This window comes from Melanaphis sacchari, unplaced genomic scaffold (genome assembly GCF_002803265.2).
Source record: "Melanaphis sacchari strain LSU unplaced genomic scaffold, SCAv2.0 Contig82_pilon_pilon, whole genome shotgun sequence".
Classification (NCBI taxonomy): domain Eukaryota; kingdom Metazoa; phylum Arthropoda; class Insecta; order Hemiptera; family Aphididae; genus Melanaphis; species Melanaphis sacchari.
Window position 1 is genome coordinate 176481 of NW_020271585.1, and position 17058 is coordinate 193538.

Consider the following 17058-nt stretch of genomic DNA (forward strand, 5'->3'; position numbering starts at 1 on the left):
ATAGGTGATTTAATTAACTAGGTATATTTAATATTTATGTATGATAATATCAATTAATATACAGTACCTACATTAGATAATTATAGAGTAGGCACTATTAGGTACTATTTATAACATTATTAAATAAAAATAAGCTACAAATAAATGAAACTTTTTATCTTATGACTGAAAAGTTGTAAAATCTTTAGTTATTTATATCGATATGAATATATAATTTATTATGATTTTAAATCATGATAAATGATATCGGAATAGAAGTACATAATATACGTATCTATAGTAGAATCAAATTAAAACTGAAAATAACAACAAAAAAAGTTCAAATTCAATAAAATAAATAAAAATAAAAACCTATGAATACATTTGATTTTTGAAATTTAATTTTTAATAAAGTAAAGAATCTTAATTAGTTTCCTTATATTATTTCAATCTCATAGAATATATGAAGTTATTTATGGGTTAAAATTATAAGAAAATAAAAGAATTATTATTTTATAATTTTATGTCAATATTTTGAAAATAATCACAATCAATGTTACACAATTTTCCCTTCTTATATACATAAAAAAAATATTAGTAAGTTATCTTGTTATTAATTAATTATATTAAATCTACAAACGACGTATTGACTATTATGAGGATGATGTAAATATCCGTTATCCAAATCGGGTTCTAAGCCACACCTTATTCAAGAATATAGTAAACAACAAATATGTTTTGATAAAAGATTCAGTTGTTTGTGTATTAAATTATAAAGGTACGACGTACTTAGAAGTGTTGTGAAATGTTTTTTTTTTTTTTTTTAAATAACAATTCAATACACTTACATTTACTTAAGAATAACAAACATATTTTACATGAAGTTTGGTTAATATTCAAAAAGCATACACTTTTACAATATCAATATTGTAAAAGTGAATTATTATTAAAATATAAGTAAACTACTAAAAATATGTAGGTAATAAAGAAGTTATCTGAGAATTGGTATCTAAATATTAAAAAGCAATGATAAATCATCATACACGAAAAATATTGGGCCTAATTTGTATTTATTGATACCATTTTCATATTTGCTTTAAATTGAAAATAAACGTAATAGTTATTTAATTAACACATGATTTCTAGCAAAATTAAATTAAATTACTATTATTATTATATATTTGTTTTTATTTTTTATTCTTTTGGTTTTGAACCATATTAAATTCTATAGTGTTAAGTACTTCTGCACAATCTATTACATCTAATTTCAAGAATTTATAAGATACATCTAATATCTAATGATATTGATTACTTTAATCAGTTGAATCATTGTGTTGAATGAGTTTGATTTAAATTAATAATGAACATAATTTATCACTGATTTTTAAACTAAGAATAAATTATTTATTGTTTGAATTATCAGTAAATTTATATCCTCCGAATAGTAAAATAACCTACTAAGAAACCTCGAATCATTTTAGTTGTAGGTATTATAAGTGAATATGATTAAGACATTGGATTTTATCCAAAAAATATTCAAGAATGGCCTTATACCTATAAATGTATTTATATTATCCAATTAACTTTTATTTTATAATAGACTGTTTATTAGTATATTCTAATATTTATTTTACATGTTAAAAATTGATATAAAAATAACTATAGTGCTTATAAAAATATGTTCTTACAATACGAATAATTAAAATAGTTTCAACTATCATTCAGTAAATTGTTAAACATTCCATAATTATTGTTACGATAAAAGTATTTTATAGCATATTATATAAAATATACAATGAAATTATACATATTTTACTAAAAATTACGAATTTCATCATTATGACTAATTACCACTAAAAACCAAAACGAAAAAAAGATTTTTTTTAAATAAGTTTTATTATTTTAAATCTCGAGAAAAATCGGTATCATTAATCAGTAATCATTGCATTACCTAGTAAATATGAAGCAAGTTATTTTTTTAAAACATTATTGAAAAACTTCATTAGTATAGATTTCATTTATACAGCTGCATACTAAAAATGGATAGAGAAATAATTTAAGGAGTACATGGCAACCAAGGACTTATCGTGTGACACAATAATAGAGGACAAAGTAATTGGAATAAAAATATATTATACTATGTATATACAGTACACATATAACACCGAACGTGCGTGTTTACTATAATATTTAGTCCGTATTTAGCCTGTTGATCCTAAAATCAATATCGATTAACACTGACATCGTCTGCTTATTTTTTAATAACGTGATATTACGTAATAAGAAAAAAACAGAAAAAAACACGTATATGTAAAGTTATGTATCAATCATTGTCTTTTGTTTCAAGAAGGTTGCCATAGTCACAAAAAGTTATGCGAGTCAATAAAAACTACATTAATCTGACCAATGTATAGCGATTAACACGAGTGTACCAGTGGAAAAACAGAAGGTATAGTTTATAAAGAGTGGTGATTTTATTTTATTAATCGTTTAAAAAAAAAATAACTATTTGTACATTGATTTTTAGCAAACTTATGGTTTTACGCAACCTTCATATTCTTGAATAGAACTTTAATTAAATAACGATTTTTTTATTTTATGACAAATGACTAATGAGAATACTTTGTGTCACTATTTAAAGAAACCATTTATAAAAAACAATATTGCCATCATTTTTAAATTAATAAATTCAATAAGTTAATAATACGTCTATATAAAATATTATGCAATGTTGTTTTTAGTGAATCGATAATTGAAAATCAAATAAAACTAAAACATAATATAGGTATTCAAAATTATTTAATAAAATATAATGTACATTTATATCTACTTACTAGTTTTTATGGTAGTTTTTTCTTTATTTAATTTTCAAAAAAATAAATTAAAATATATACCAAATATTTGAACACATAGGTTTTATGTATTGCTTAAAATAATGATTAACTTTAATTTTTTAAATAAATAATTTATTTAAAAATTTCGTTAAAAATGTTTTTATTCGAAAACATTTAACACTTCTTAGTATTATTATTATTTTTTACCACTCATTTTCATACTTTCAATATGATTATGTACCCATTCATTTATTAAAGGAATTGTTCGGCATTTTTAGCGTAGTGACTTATTAAAAACTATTACATGCGTAGATATATTAAAACAAATTAAATTGTATCATAGCAACCATCGTTCAGCCTAAAATTTTAAATTTATATGAACCCATTTGAATGACACAACAAAAAGAAAAAAAAATATAACAGTTAAACACACTTTCATTCAATAACGTGTAAAAACCGTACCCGGAACCATACAATACTATTACAGAGTCTCTGAAGTATATATAGTATAGTTGTATTATATGTGAAATGGTAGGAACGAAATATAGTGAAAGTGTTCTATTGGGAAATTAAGTTAAACCGTATCGTGATACTGTGACAAATCGTTTGCAACCAAATTTCCACTGGATGATATTGATTGATACGAGATAGATTGTGGTAGGAAACTAACAATGTAGTAAACTGTCCTACAACAAACGAATTGAATGGATGTAAAATTTTATGTAAAATCTTCAAAAAATAAAATAAAATAAAATAGATAAAAATATACTTTTTAATTCTACTTTATAAAGATTATATAATAATTGATATAATTTTCATGTTTAAAAAAAAATATATAAAATTATAATACAAAAGCTTGTAAATAATTTTCATATTGAAATCATGGAATATAATTCAATTATATGCAGCAGAAACTTTTCATAAATGAACTTTGAACTCATAGCGAATGAAATAATTTTTATTTTGTATTTTTTTCGTATCACTAAAAGCTTTTTTGAGTGTTTTTTATAGAAACTAAAATTAATATTCAATAATTATATAAAAATTAATTTTTAAACTATTAAAAATATTATGATACACCTAATATTTAAAATATAAACATTATACTATAAACAATATTATATACTGGTAGATCTAAGATATTGAGTTAAAATATGTTGTTTCATAACATAAACAAAAAAAGTTTTTTTTATCACTATATTTATTTTTAGTGTGGGTACGTTCACTAATCCTAGAATAATTAAAATAAATAAACTTTTGATATAATTAAAGTGAAAAATTATTGATTATATTCAAATAAAGTATTTACAATAAATTAATGTAAATAAGTAAATGCAATATGTGTGATCAGTTGAATAAATTATATAATAATTAAAACTTTTAAGGACTTCTCTTCTATATTTACAATATTCTAATATAATATAATACACATGACTATACGAAAGCAGTATGCGTAATATAATATATGGTATTTATATACACGCATAATTAATTTAATGGAATAAAAAATATATTACAATTTTATAATACACTGTTTATGCTTAGAAATTATAATTTACAGTTGAAATATTAAGGTAGTTTTCGTTTTATAATAATAAATAAAGATTAGGTATAAAGCTATAAATTTTACATTTACTGACCTATAGGGGGTCAATCTTTAGGTTAAGCCATGGAAAATATATTTTGAAAGTTGATAATATCTTTTTTGAAGAGGTATTTCTGGAAAATTTAAAAGTACAGTTTTTTGTTGGTAAAAACCGACATGTATATGGAGCTTACATTTTATTTCGTAACATTTTACGTAATACATGATTTTTAACATAAAGAACTATACATTTTGTTTATTTTTTAGATATTTCAAAATAGTGATGAAAATTATTATGGGAAAGTAAAAATTTTAAATCGACATTAATATCATTATATACTACTTCAATTTTAAATTATTGCAATTTAAATTATTTAACGAGTTAAATGTTAAAGCAGATTAAACTAATAATTGTATTGCAGGCTCCAGCTTTATTACGAAGTCGTATCTTGTGGCATCCAATGTATGTTTTGGTCTTACAAACGTATAGCATAGTAAATTTACGTTCAGAAATTCCTATTTTGTGATGTTAGACCTAATAAATTAAAGTTGGTTGATCGTTTATCAATCTTAAGGTAAAAGTACTATGTTTTTCTTACAGCGTTAGACAGTAAAACAGCATGGTGATTACTGACTAGACATCGACCACGACTTAAATCTGTATTGACACTAGACGTATAATTTATTTTTTATTTTCGGAAATTTTTATTTTAAGAAAGAAACGTGTATTTCACATATACAAAAAACCATACTTCAAATTAAAATATGGTAAAAACCAATGTTCTTATATTTAAATTGAAAAATCGATCAATTCACTTCAATAATATTTTTTTTATTTCTTTATTTGAAATAAACAATCTATACCTTAGGAGCACAATTATTAGATTATGTGATTAGAGCAGAAATTTACTTCAATAACTCTAAAAACTCAAATAACAACTACTAACATAAAATGTAAGCTGATGAACGCAAATTTGTAATGTTGTACGTTTGTAATAACAACACATGCGGGTGTGGCACCCTTTTAACTATACAGCTGTAGCACAGTGTTAAATATAAATATAAATAAATCTTATAGTCCATTTTTAAATCATATAATGCTAATCTGATTAATTATTAAAATATTCTAATTAAAACATTATAGGAATTTGTCTTTTTTTCACTTACCTTGATGTAGGATAGACGTTCATTTTTTATTAAATTAAAAAGAAAAATAATAATAATCAAAAAACTATTATAAGTTTATGTTTAGTATAATATGTTTCAACAGATTATAATTTGTATATAATACGATACAAGGAACGGAATTTGTTTATTCTGGAAACATAAAATACACACATGTTTTAGGCAATGCATTGATATAAATATATATATTATAACACTTTTAAAAGGTATGCCAATGATAAACTGAACAACGAATTTGAAGTACATATGATGAAAAATAACTTGTGTAGCCAATATAAACTATAATACATTTTAAATTATTTAAATTTTAGGAACAAAATCATTGTATTAATATATAATAAAATGTTTTTCGATAAAAATGCACGGCATGTCGGCATATTGTAATAAGTGTTTAATAAACATAGCTAGATCATCGTAAATCAATACAAGGCCAGTTAATTAAAAGTATACAAAAATAAAATAATTTTGTTGTTAACAGTGTTAATTCATTGACTAATGATAATACAAGGTGATAAAACTAAAAAGCTCGGACGACACTGATTGTTCAAGGACAATGTTATGATGAATTAATAGTTAGGTATAACAACTACACGATTAACTCTACGACGATATCAATCCGTACAATTTTTTTGTTTTATCTACGGATCAAGAATGCCGTTTTATGGGTTCGTAATTAAAACAAAATTCATTCGTATAAATCTAACTTATAATAAAGGGATGCCCTAAAAAATAATTAATTTAATGCATACTATAATATGTTAAGCCATATAAAGACAAAAGTTGAAAAGTATCATTTTTCAACTAATATAAAATAAAACCTAACTTTCTGTTTTGTGGATTAAGAATTAATTTTTCTTATATGTACATTTTTTAAGTGAATTTATTCATTCGTATGTGTTCACATCCCGTTTGGTACCTATTCGAATATTTTTTATAATTTTAAATTTTAATAACATATTATTATAGCTATAAATTATAACTTAACCCTTAGTTTATCTTTATTGAAGTATATACATGTTCTATAAACATTAGTTGTGTTAATTTGGTTTCCTCGCGGAAAATGTTATGAAAATGTCACGGACACTCGCCTATAGTGTTCAAATCACGTATCTTAATTCAATTGTTTTTTAAGAGGTTGTTACTCGTACGAGGAAAAAGAATTGTGAAACATTGTATTTGACACAAATTATTACATCACGATATAATTTAATTAATAAGGAATATTAATTTTATTAATGTTAAGTAGGTACTAGTTAACATATTATTTTAAATATGAGTATAGGTAATGCAATAATTAATAATAAAATACGTTTTTTTAAAAAGTTTTAATAACTAAATTTCTTTTTAAGGTAAATGCAGTAATCATAAAGCTATGATAACTTATGATAATCATTAATCATATAGATTATAATTTATGAATACATTAATAGTTATGGGTAATGGGGACCCAAGTTTAAATACATCAAACACAAAAGAAAAAACATAGAGCTCGAAAATTTAAATTCCTCTTCTTTGATATTGTTGGATTTTCAAACAATTGTTGCTAGATTTTTTTCAAATTATACGTTTTTAGTATTAAATACTAAAATTATAAGATAGGAATTAAATTTAAAAAACAATTCGGAATGGACGCTTGGTGTTTATAAGTACCTAGTTTACTTCATGCGATTCAGTTTAACATTATTATTATTATTATTATTATTATATATTTAAAAGTAAAATGAACAATTTTTTTTAGAAATAATTGGTTTAACTAAAATTTTTGAATTGCTATTAATTATTTTAAAGTTATAATTCATTATTTTACGTTTAGATAAACTACCGAGAACATCGAAAAATTACCTTTTCAAGATATGGTTAAATTCGATAGTTACCAATACTTGAAACTTATAGAGGGCTCCATTTTTTTTGATAAAACGATAACTGAAAATCAAAATCTTATTACTTTTTATTTTGTTCAGAATTTAAAGTATTTTTATATTTGGGAACATTTATTTGAAAAATTATGATTGTATTCTAATTCTAATATTTATTTTTAACAACAGGGTAACCATTTTTGATTTAGTCAAACTCTATTTACAATCGTTTTTTGTACGGATAGATTATTATTACTATTAAAGTGTTGACTTTAAAAACATCCACTCTTGCTGTAACACACCCATTTTTTTTTTTATTTCAGAGGGAAGATATCCAGACTTCCGGAGTAATAGAGATACGTATTCTATGTACAATTCGAATTTCAGAAATAAAATGTTTACCTTTATAAATATTTAGAAAAATGAATAAACATTTAAATTGATATGTACATTGTACAGACATACCTACAGTTATAAACAAAAATATGTTGTTTATTTATTCAAATACTATTAAAAAACTATTATTTTTAGTCTATTATAAAAGTATATTTAAATATTTAAAATATGACAACAGAATTTAAATTAATTTAAACTTAATAGTTTTATTTTTATCATTTATGTAGTTTTATAAGATTTATACGCATTATAAATACTGATATACATATTATTTTCATATTATTGATATTATTTTTCAAATCATCAATAAAATTTAGAATAATATCAACAACTATTTAAGCAAATTAAAACGTTTTAGAATTTCTATTAAAATGTAGCCAAATTTTACTGAACTAAAAATAAAACAATGTGCTGTGCTTAAAATAAAATAAATAAAATAAATTTACAATAACAAAAACAAAAACATGCTTCTTCTGGCAATCAGCCAGTTTTCTACATTTAAAATTTTACATGGTTAAAAGAAATATAAATAATGTTCTACCTACTTATATGTATTATGTATGTTATGGCATTAAATATTTTAATTAAAAAAAAATTTTTTTTTCATTTATTATTTATTTTAATTTTTATATTATCTCCTTTAATTTTGTTTTATGCTAATTGTTATAATATAGGACAAGTGACAACTTAATAGTTTGTTAATAATTTATTTTTCAATTCAGATAAAATACAATCGATTCAAAAACTAAGAAAACAATTAAAAAATTTAATTATATAAATGAAATATTTTATACTCATTTCAATAGACACTGATAAACAAATATATAATATAATATAATATAATAATTGCTATATGATAATAAAATTATTATTTTGAGTAAAATTGAAAAGCACACTGTTAATTTTTAATTTTACAATAATATTCACCAGCTTTTATTTCTAAGAAAAAAAATATTAATATTATTTTAATGACGATTATTTATAATTTTAAAATAAAAATATACAAAGTTAGAAACTTACATTGTTCACCTTGAAGTATTGTGGTATTTTTATAATTAAAAATTTAAATAAGTTTTTAGAAATTTACAAAAGAAAAACTATTAATAATCTAAGTTAATTTAAAAATTCATAAATACCATTTTAAATAATTTTAAAATTACTTAATACTTTAAATATTTTATTCTTGATTATTTATTTTTTTTTTTTTATAAAATGTTTAAAAAGGATTTCTATTTATTAATTAATTGTTTCAGAATCCCCAAAATTATTCTATACAGTATTATATAAAATATATAGGTACTATAGATACCAATGAAAATATTTAATGATAATATTTTTATACTACTTTAATACGCTGAATTTGATAAAAGTAGAGCATTACCATAAATTATTATTGGTTTATAGGCAATTGGTTATGTGTCATGATACTATAATAGTATAAACTTTTATTTTTAATACCATACATCATTTTATATCAATAGCAGTTTCTATAATTATTCATTGAAAGGTCATACATAGTATGCATAACTTACAATTTAATCATTTATCACATCCCTAACAATGATAAATTCACACAAATATATAACATATTTAATAACATCGATAGTGAAATTAGTATTGTAATAGTTTTATCATATCTAATAGTATAACTATATTAAAAAAAATTAAGAAATATATTTTAATTAAATGTGTACAAAATAGTTAATTAAATACACAATTAATTATCAATATCATAATTTTTTTTTTTTTTTAATCAATTAAAATAACAATATCTCATTAAAATAACAGAATTTTAAGCTAAACTCAAAAGTTTTAAGTAAAATCAATATAACTTACTATTTAATTTTATTATTACAACAAATTATATAGATAAAACCAACAAAACAGTGAAATAACAATGCCAAAATTATAAATAAATAGATGTCAAAGGAGATGTCTATTATTTTTAGTGCTATAAGTTCTTCTATTTTAGTAATAAAATCAATCAGATTTTTTTTTTTAATTATTTAATTTAAGAATTTTAAGTATATAAAGGAATCTTGGTAATATAAATTAAATAATCATATTAAATAATATCTTAGAAATTTATTTTTGAAAAACATTTATTTGTGATTAATTTTAAAAACACTGTTTAAATGAATAAAATATTGTAGTTCATAGAGAAATACAGCTATGGACTAGATAATATCAATTAACAAACATAATGTATTTGTTTGAAATTACTTAAGTAGGTACATTATTGAGCACAGAAAAATAGATAATTTTTATTGCCTACATTATAGTATAATAATTGTAATTAATTCCATAAATTGAAAAAAAAAAACATAATTTAAGATTAATGCTTATGACATTTATGGAGTATCTTTATTTATATAGATTATTAGGTATTTACATTGAAAATAAATTGCCCATTTAAACAATTATTAATTTCATACATAATAACTAAAATTATCAGTCAAAAATAAAGTATTCAAATAGTTTGTCTTACATTATTTAAAACCTACCTAAATGATTTTGTGATTAAATATTAAAGTCTAACAGTAATTCAAAATTAATGAAGCTAACATTAAAATAAAACAATATTATCATTAAATGATAATCAGGAATTTAATCTTAAAACAATTATAGCACATAAAAAATTGATTGTGTCATAATATATTAATGATTCTTTTATTAGGTAGGTATATCACATAATTTAATATTTATAAATTCTGTTCAAATTTATCATCAAACATTAAATACTTATAATATGTGATGAATTTATTTTGAATAATTATCTATTAATAATTAACATTATGTAAAATTTAAATTCATAATTTGTTTCATAAAAAAATTGATAAATTGAACGATTCACTAAAATTTAAGAATTGATCATAAGCTATTAAATCATATTCAAGGGACTTGTAATTCATTATTGAATCACAAGTAATTTTTTATGTGACTAGTGACTACCGTAATAAGTAATGGGCTAACAAAGAAAAAAATTAAATGAAAATGTTATAATTATATTTATTTATCAAATTTTAATAGTATAACAATAGTCACTAGAAATCTTAAAATATAAAAAGTTACCACATTAATTAACACCCAAAAGCAACAAATAACCTATTAATAATAATTTACAAGTATTAGTTATAAATTCATAATATTATGCATAGAAGGTACCTTGAATTTTTAAAAAATAAGTAATAGGTAAGCATTGTTGTCGTGATGTACTTAAATCATACTTTCAACTGTTTATATTACAATAAGACATTCTATGTAAAATAGAAATGAATAATGTTTTTTTTAGCAACAACATTCCAAACATTAGAAAGCATAATATCATATGATAAACAGTCACATCAAAAACAGAAATGTATGTAGTTACCTACAAATACAACAATACATTTTTCCATTTAAAAGCTAAGATAACTGATACTTTTATACCTTTGAGTGTGCTAGCATTGCAGATTATTAATATTACATACTGACACAATACACTTGAGGTAGAATTTGTTGTTCAATTACCTGGGTACACAGTTGGACGGTGTGCGGTCAACTTCCCAGGTGGCAAACAATTTCATCGGCACTGGCCGATTGCCGGTGGCCGGCGTCTTGACACATTTCTCGGCCATATTCGGTACGACGACGACGGCCTACTGGCAGATGTGAAGTCTAACAACCGTGTACACCGGTTGTCTGGCGGCTGTTGGTCGTCTCGTCGGTCGCTGTCTTCTACACGACGTCACGGTGCATATGAATACACGGCCGACGTGCGGGGAGGCGTCTTTACAGCGAGCGGTTGACGTTGCGGCGGTACATCAGAGTCCTGTGGTTGGGGTTGGGGGGGGGGTGAACACGACGGTTGGTAAAAATAAAAAATAATTACGAGAAAAAAAAAAAAGAAACAAAAATGAAACAAAACGAGAAGAAGAAACGTCGCGGTAGAAACAGTTTCTGATAAAAAAACAGGCGTACAGAACGGGAAGAATAGTAAAATAAAGAGCCGCGGATACTGCTAGGGCTAAAAATCGGAATGGGAGACCGACGACAGACCGCGGTAAACTACGGGTATTATTATAATTTCGTTGTTGTGCGTGGTGTGCGTGCCGGACGGCTGCGGGAAACGACGGGAGACCAACAGCTAATCACGCCGCACACATAATAAACACGGTCCGCGACTCTCGCGTTATCAACAATACGGCGGCAGCGGCGGTAGCAGGCGCACGCACACGAGCCAGCGCGAGTGAGTGTGAACGTTTTATTAATCTTGGGCGGCGGCGGCGGCGTCCCGGCCGGTCGGTTGCAGCGCTACCCTTTCACCCCTCTCCCCCCCTCCCGACAACGATCACCGCCGCCACGCCGCCTACGTACTGCCACCGCCGCCGCCGCCGAGCCATTTGCTGTTGCATCACCACCACACGGCACACACACACCACTCCAAAAACCGACGCCGCCGCCGTCGTCGCCGCCACCGCCGCCGCTGCCGCCGACTCCTGTTGGTTTTTAGTACTTTTTACTTCTCGACCGTCGTCGTCGGGTCCGTTGACCGTTACCCGTATCCCGAAACGGCGACAGCGTTCGGGTGCTCTAATAAGGGGCGGGCCGAGTTTGGGCGAGGGGGTGGGGAAAAGCGGCTAACCTAGCCGTCTGACCGGCTGGCGACAGGATTTTGCCGGGGACACGACAGCCGTACGCTACAACAACGACAACAGTAGGTAAAGTACTACACACGCACGTACAGTACGTACACGCGGGTTTCCGCCGTCGTCAACGACGACAAATGGACAAAGAATAGTCGTCAGACGACGACAATAACAGTATTAATAATAATAATAATAATAATATTCAAGAATGAATGCACAATGCACATCGCCACCGTCGTCGTCGTCGTCGACGACGACGTTTAACTCGTTTAAGGATTGGATTTGTGTGTGCATATTATTATAATGTATAACTTCATAGTTTATATTATTATTATATATCATAAGGCGAGTAGGTACTGTGGACGAGTATAGTCGGGATAATCGAAACGGAGTTCGCGACACTACGTCTTGTACTACAAAGTACCTACCCGATTGCAATACATCAATAATATTATATTTCTCTGTACCTACTCGAACAGTACACCGTTGTTTTTTAGGTACGATTTGCACTTTTTGGGCTGTGCATATTATTACTTTGTTATTGTATAATATAATACGAGTACTTCCGAACGATCCGTTTAACGTGAGGCACTATATTTTTTTAAGGAAACCTTGACGTGTTTGAAAGTATTTCTTTTACACACGCCCAATTATAAATCATAATAAAAGAAAACACTTGATTTTAGATAAGTATTATAGTCTATTAGTTATTACTTTTTACTTTTTAGCCTTATGACTCATATAAGATATGTAAATAGGTATTGATGAGCGGAGTAAAGCACTAACATTTTAGCGTGGTACCCCTGTAATACTATACACAGCTAATCTAAACTTTAAAAACTTAACAGTTAACACATAAATTATTCGTCAAAAATGCATACATCAAAGTACCCAATAAATATTCTGTTTTGGAATAAGGAATTAAAATGTACATTCTCACTAGAAAACATTTTTAAATAATTTAAAACGATAATAATGAAATGGTAAAAAGATATATCTATTTTTTTTTTAGGGATAAAGTTATTTTCTAACGACTTAAAAGTATAGAAAACAAAAATTTCTGAAACGTTGATAGTTTTTGAAATATTGAGTGCTTTGCGTTGAACGAATCACTCGATATAAATCACGTTCGGCGTACACCTTAGTGGTGGATTTAAGACTTTTTCGTGGTGGAGAGGGAATAAACCATTTTTTCAAATTTTTCAGTCTACTGGGAAAATATGAGTGATACCAGTGATACCGTATAGTGGACATAGAATCAAATCTTGACGAAAAACTGGGAACCTAACGCTAGTGGAGACGGATTTTCTATTTCGATCTGCGTCTCCTATTTCCATATTGTAATATACACGCACTCGATTTTATCAGTGTCGTCGTACTGGCGTACTATACATCTATACGATATCGGCATTCGGCACGAGGCATCTGCTATACGAGTTGAAGTGCGGAACAAAAAACGTATTTTTACATAATAATAGAGAACTAATAATGTTTGTTGTGTGATGCCTGCTATACAAAATATAATGTTATGATAATGATATTTCGTTGTGTGGTAACCGCGCGCGGATGACGAAGGAGTGTGAAAATTATGACCGGCTGCGATGCGGCGTGTGCGCACCGTTGTGGAATAATCATCGGAATCATTATATTGTACGTATTATGTATTAAAATTTATAATAATGCTGTTATACCTACACAACATGACTGAATTGATGGAAGAGCGGTGGATTTTAAGTAGGTACCTGGTTGTTATTTCATATGTTCATATATTTTTATACCCATATATATATATGTTAGGTACCTATAAACGCGGAGTAGTGCAATCGCACTATATCATATATACATACATACGCGTAGTATTATAGTATTGTATTGACTACTGAACATTAAATATTTATAAAATATAAGCGCGTATAATACCTAAATATACCGGTAGGATTTTCAAGATTAGGATGTTTATTGTTTAATATAACAGAAAGGAAACGTACGGTAATGGTAGTAATAAAATAATACTATGCACAACGTTGATGCAAAATAATGTATGGTAATTGGTATTGGTAGGTAGTATATATTATATAACATACCTACATATTATATATTTTTTAACTAAAAATTTGAACAAGTCGGTAGGACGACGTAAGTATGTATGCTTCAAATGTTTAAAGTTTAAATTTTTTACACCCAATTCATTTTTAAATCTATATTTTTAGAATTTATATTATAAAGTTTGTTTAAAAACTCAATTTTATTGTACGTGAATTATTGTCATTGTTAATGTAGCGAACATATTATACAATTATTAAGTGGCATAATGGTTCGATGCCCTTCACAATAATTGACAATGTACCCAGGCTGGGAATGAACGAGTTAATTAAATTTTTAAGCTTGCGAGTTATTTTTGTTCTTTTATTAACTTGAGTTAATATTGTGTATACATTAACTTAGAAATTTTGATATAAGACAAATTATTTTTAAATTCAATTCTAGCTAACTATCGTGGGTGACGGGTGTACTTGTTTATTTTGACATTGTTTAGTGTTGACGTTTCGGAAGACTTAGTCACCGCTTTGAGTGACACAGCGGTCCAGTTGATAAAATTAAGTGCATTTCATTTATTTTAACTAAGTTATTTTAAATGTTTAATTAATTTTCAAGTTTAAAATACTTTTAAGTTATAAATTGATAAGTTATTTTAAACTTACAATAATTTGCATGAGTTGATACTTAAAATGTTAATTGTATTTATTCGATATATAGTCTTATGCATATTGTCAATTTAACTTAGCACAGATATAATCATAAACTATAATATGTATTCCTACTATCAAATCTTATTATAGCAATCAGAATCGTCTAAAATAATTAATAAGATACAATTTTATATGTTCCAACCCATTGATGATATATTGATGAATTATGATCTATATATATATTACGTTTGTCGAACATATACATATTTGACATTTATATTTGTACACTTCATAATGAAAGTAGAAAATAATGAAATGACTAATTCTAACTACGCCCTTTTTACTTCGATTTTTCCAAAATGCTATTAATATTTATTACAGTTTTTGTATTACAACTTTCCACGTAGACTACCAATATATTGATTTTATTATTACACCAAATTAAATATTAATGCTTAGTCAGTAAGTAGTAAGTACACTTTTCAAAAGGTATAACATTTATTTTTAAATTTAAGTGATAAGAAATTGTGAACACTTAGTAAAATATATGGACAACGGAAATATTTAATTTATATTTTAATGCAAGAGCCTATTTAAGGGGGCACAAGGGGCCTGTATCCCTTAATTGGTCTTATTTATATACTGTATTAAGAGATCGCATGTGTTATTATTATTGTCTCCTTACAATGTACACCATAGAAAATTTGCGTTCAGCAGAATTAATTTTGTATTGTTTGCTTTAAAAGGATTCGATACCGACTGTTTCTTTTTTTGTCTAATATATACAAACGTAGAAATGTAGATGTATTTTTTGCCAAAAATATCGATTAATCCAATGAAACGATAAGAAATCTTAAAACAAATTTGAATTTTTTATTTAGTTTAATTAAGATTGACATTCCTATATTTTATTATTTTTTTGATAATAACTTCAAAATTAAAGTATCATAATTTTTTTATTTCTACTTTTTTAATATCTATAATTATTTTTTTTTAGATTTATGATGATAAAATCTAAAATGTGGGAAAATCAATCGCAAGTAGACTTAACAATAGATTCAAATCTGTTTTTAAATTTATTATTTTTTAATTATTTGGTAAAGAACATATCGACATTTCTATGTTCTGCGATTATTGGACAAAGACAGAAACAGCCAGTATTTAATCTTCCTAATATTAGAGAGAATTGACCTATATAAATATATAATCAAACTCATAACTAAAAATTGAATCGGATTTTATAAACCAGTATTTTATTTGAATATTTAAGTACTTATTTGAGGTATGAATATGTGAAACATAACAATTTAAAAATGCTCATATTTTGCATTTTCTCGTTATTATTTATTTCTAAAATATACTCTCTTACTTAAGTGAATGTTATATGTAATTAAGCACAATATTATTACTCGCTATTTTAAATATTTTGAACTTTCAAATAACTGACTAGTGACTAAATGAAATATCTACATAAATTATTTGTTCATCTAAGTTAGATAAGATATTTTATGATTTATGTATAAGGTTTAAGTACGAGTATAATAGGTCAAGTTTAATAAAACTCTATAAAGTTTAAACGTATTCTTTCAAGATTTATTTATTTATAATGTCACTAGAACCTATATAAAGCTCATTTTTAATTGTGTAAATTTATTAATATTTAATTGACTTTAAATTCATGCGTTTTCTATTACATTATTATTAACAGTTACCTAATATATAAGTATTATCGCTAATAACACGGTAAATATAATCTTTTAATTCATGGTTTAAAAATTAATTTCTTTAGGTTCTAAAATTTAAAATATAAAATATATTTATCGTTTTTTTAATATAATAAATTAATACATGACTATATATGACTATCTGAGCACGAATCATCTGTTCATCTATATTATTTAATAT

At 25.5% G+C, this 17058-nt stretch overlaps 1 protein-coding gene across 3 annotated transcripts in view; it reads right to left on the bottom strand.

The window, feature by feature from the left end:
- LOC112602115 (phosphofurin acidic cluster sorting protein 2) overlaps window positions 1–11452 on the bottom strand; it is a 28769-nt gene extending 17317 nt beyond the window's left edge. For all 3 annotated transcript variants that reach the window (XM_025350049.1, XM_025350048.1, XM_025350047.1), the window contains exon 1: window positions 11346–11452. In XM_025350049.1, the coding sequence (XP_025205834.1) occupies window positions 11346–11452 (107 nt within the window). The remainder of the gene's footprint in view (window positions 1–11345) is intronic.
- Between the last annotated feature and the right edge of the window lie 5606 nt (window positions 11453–17058).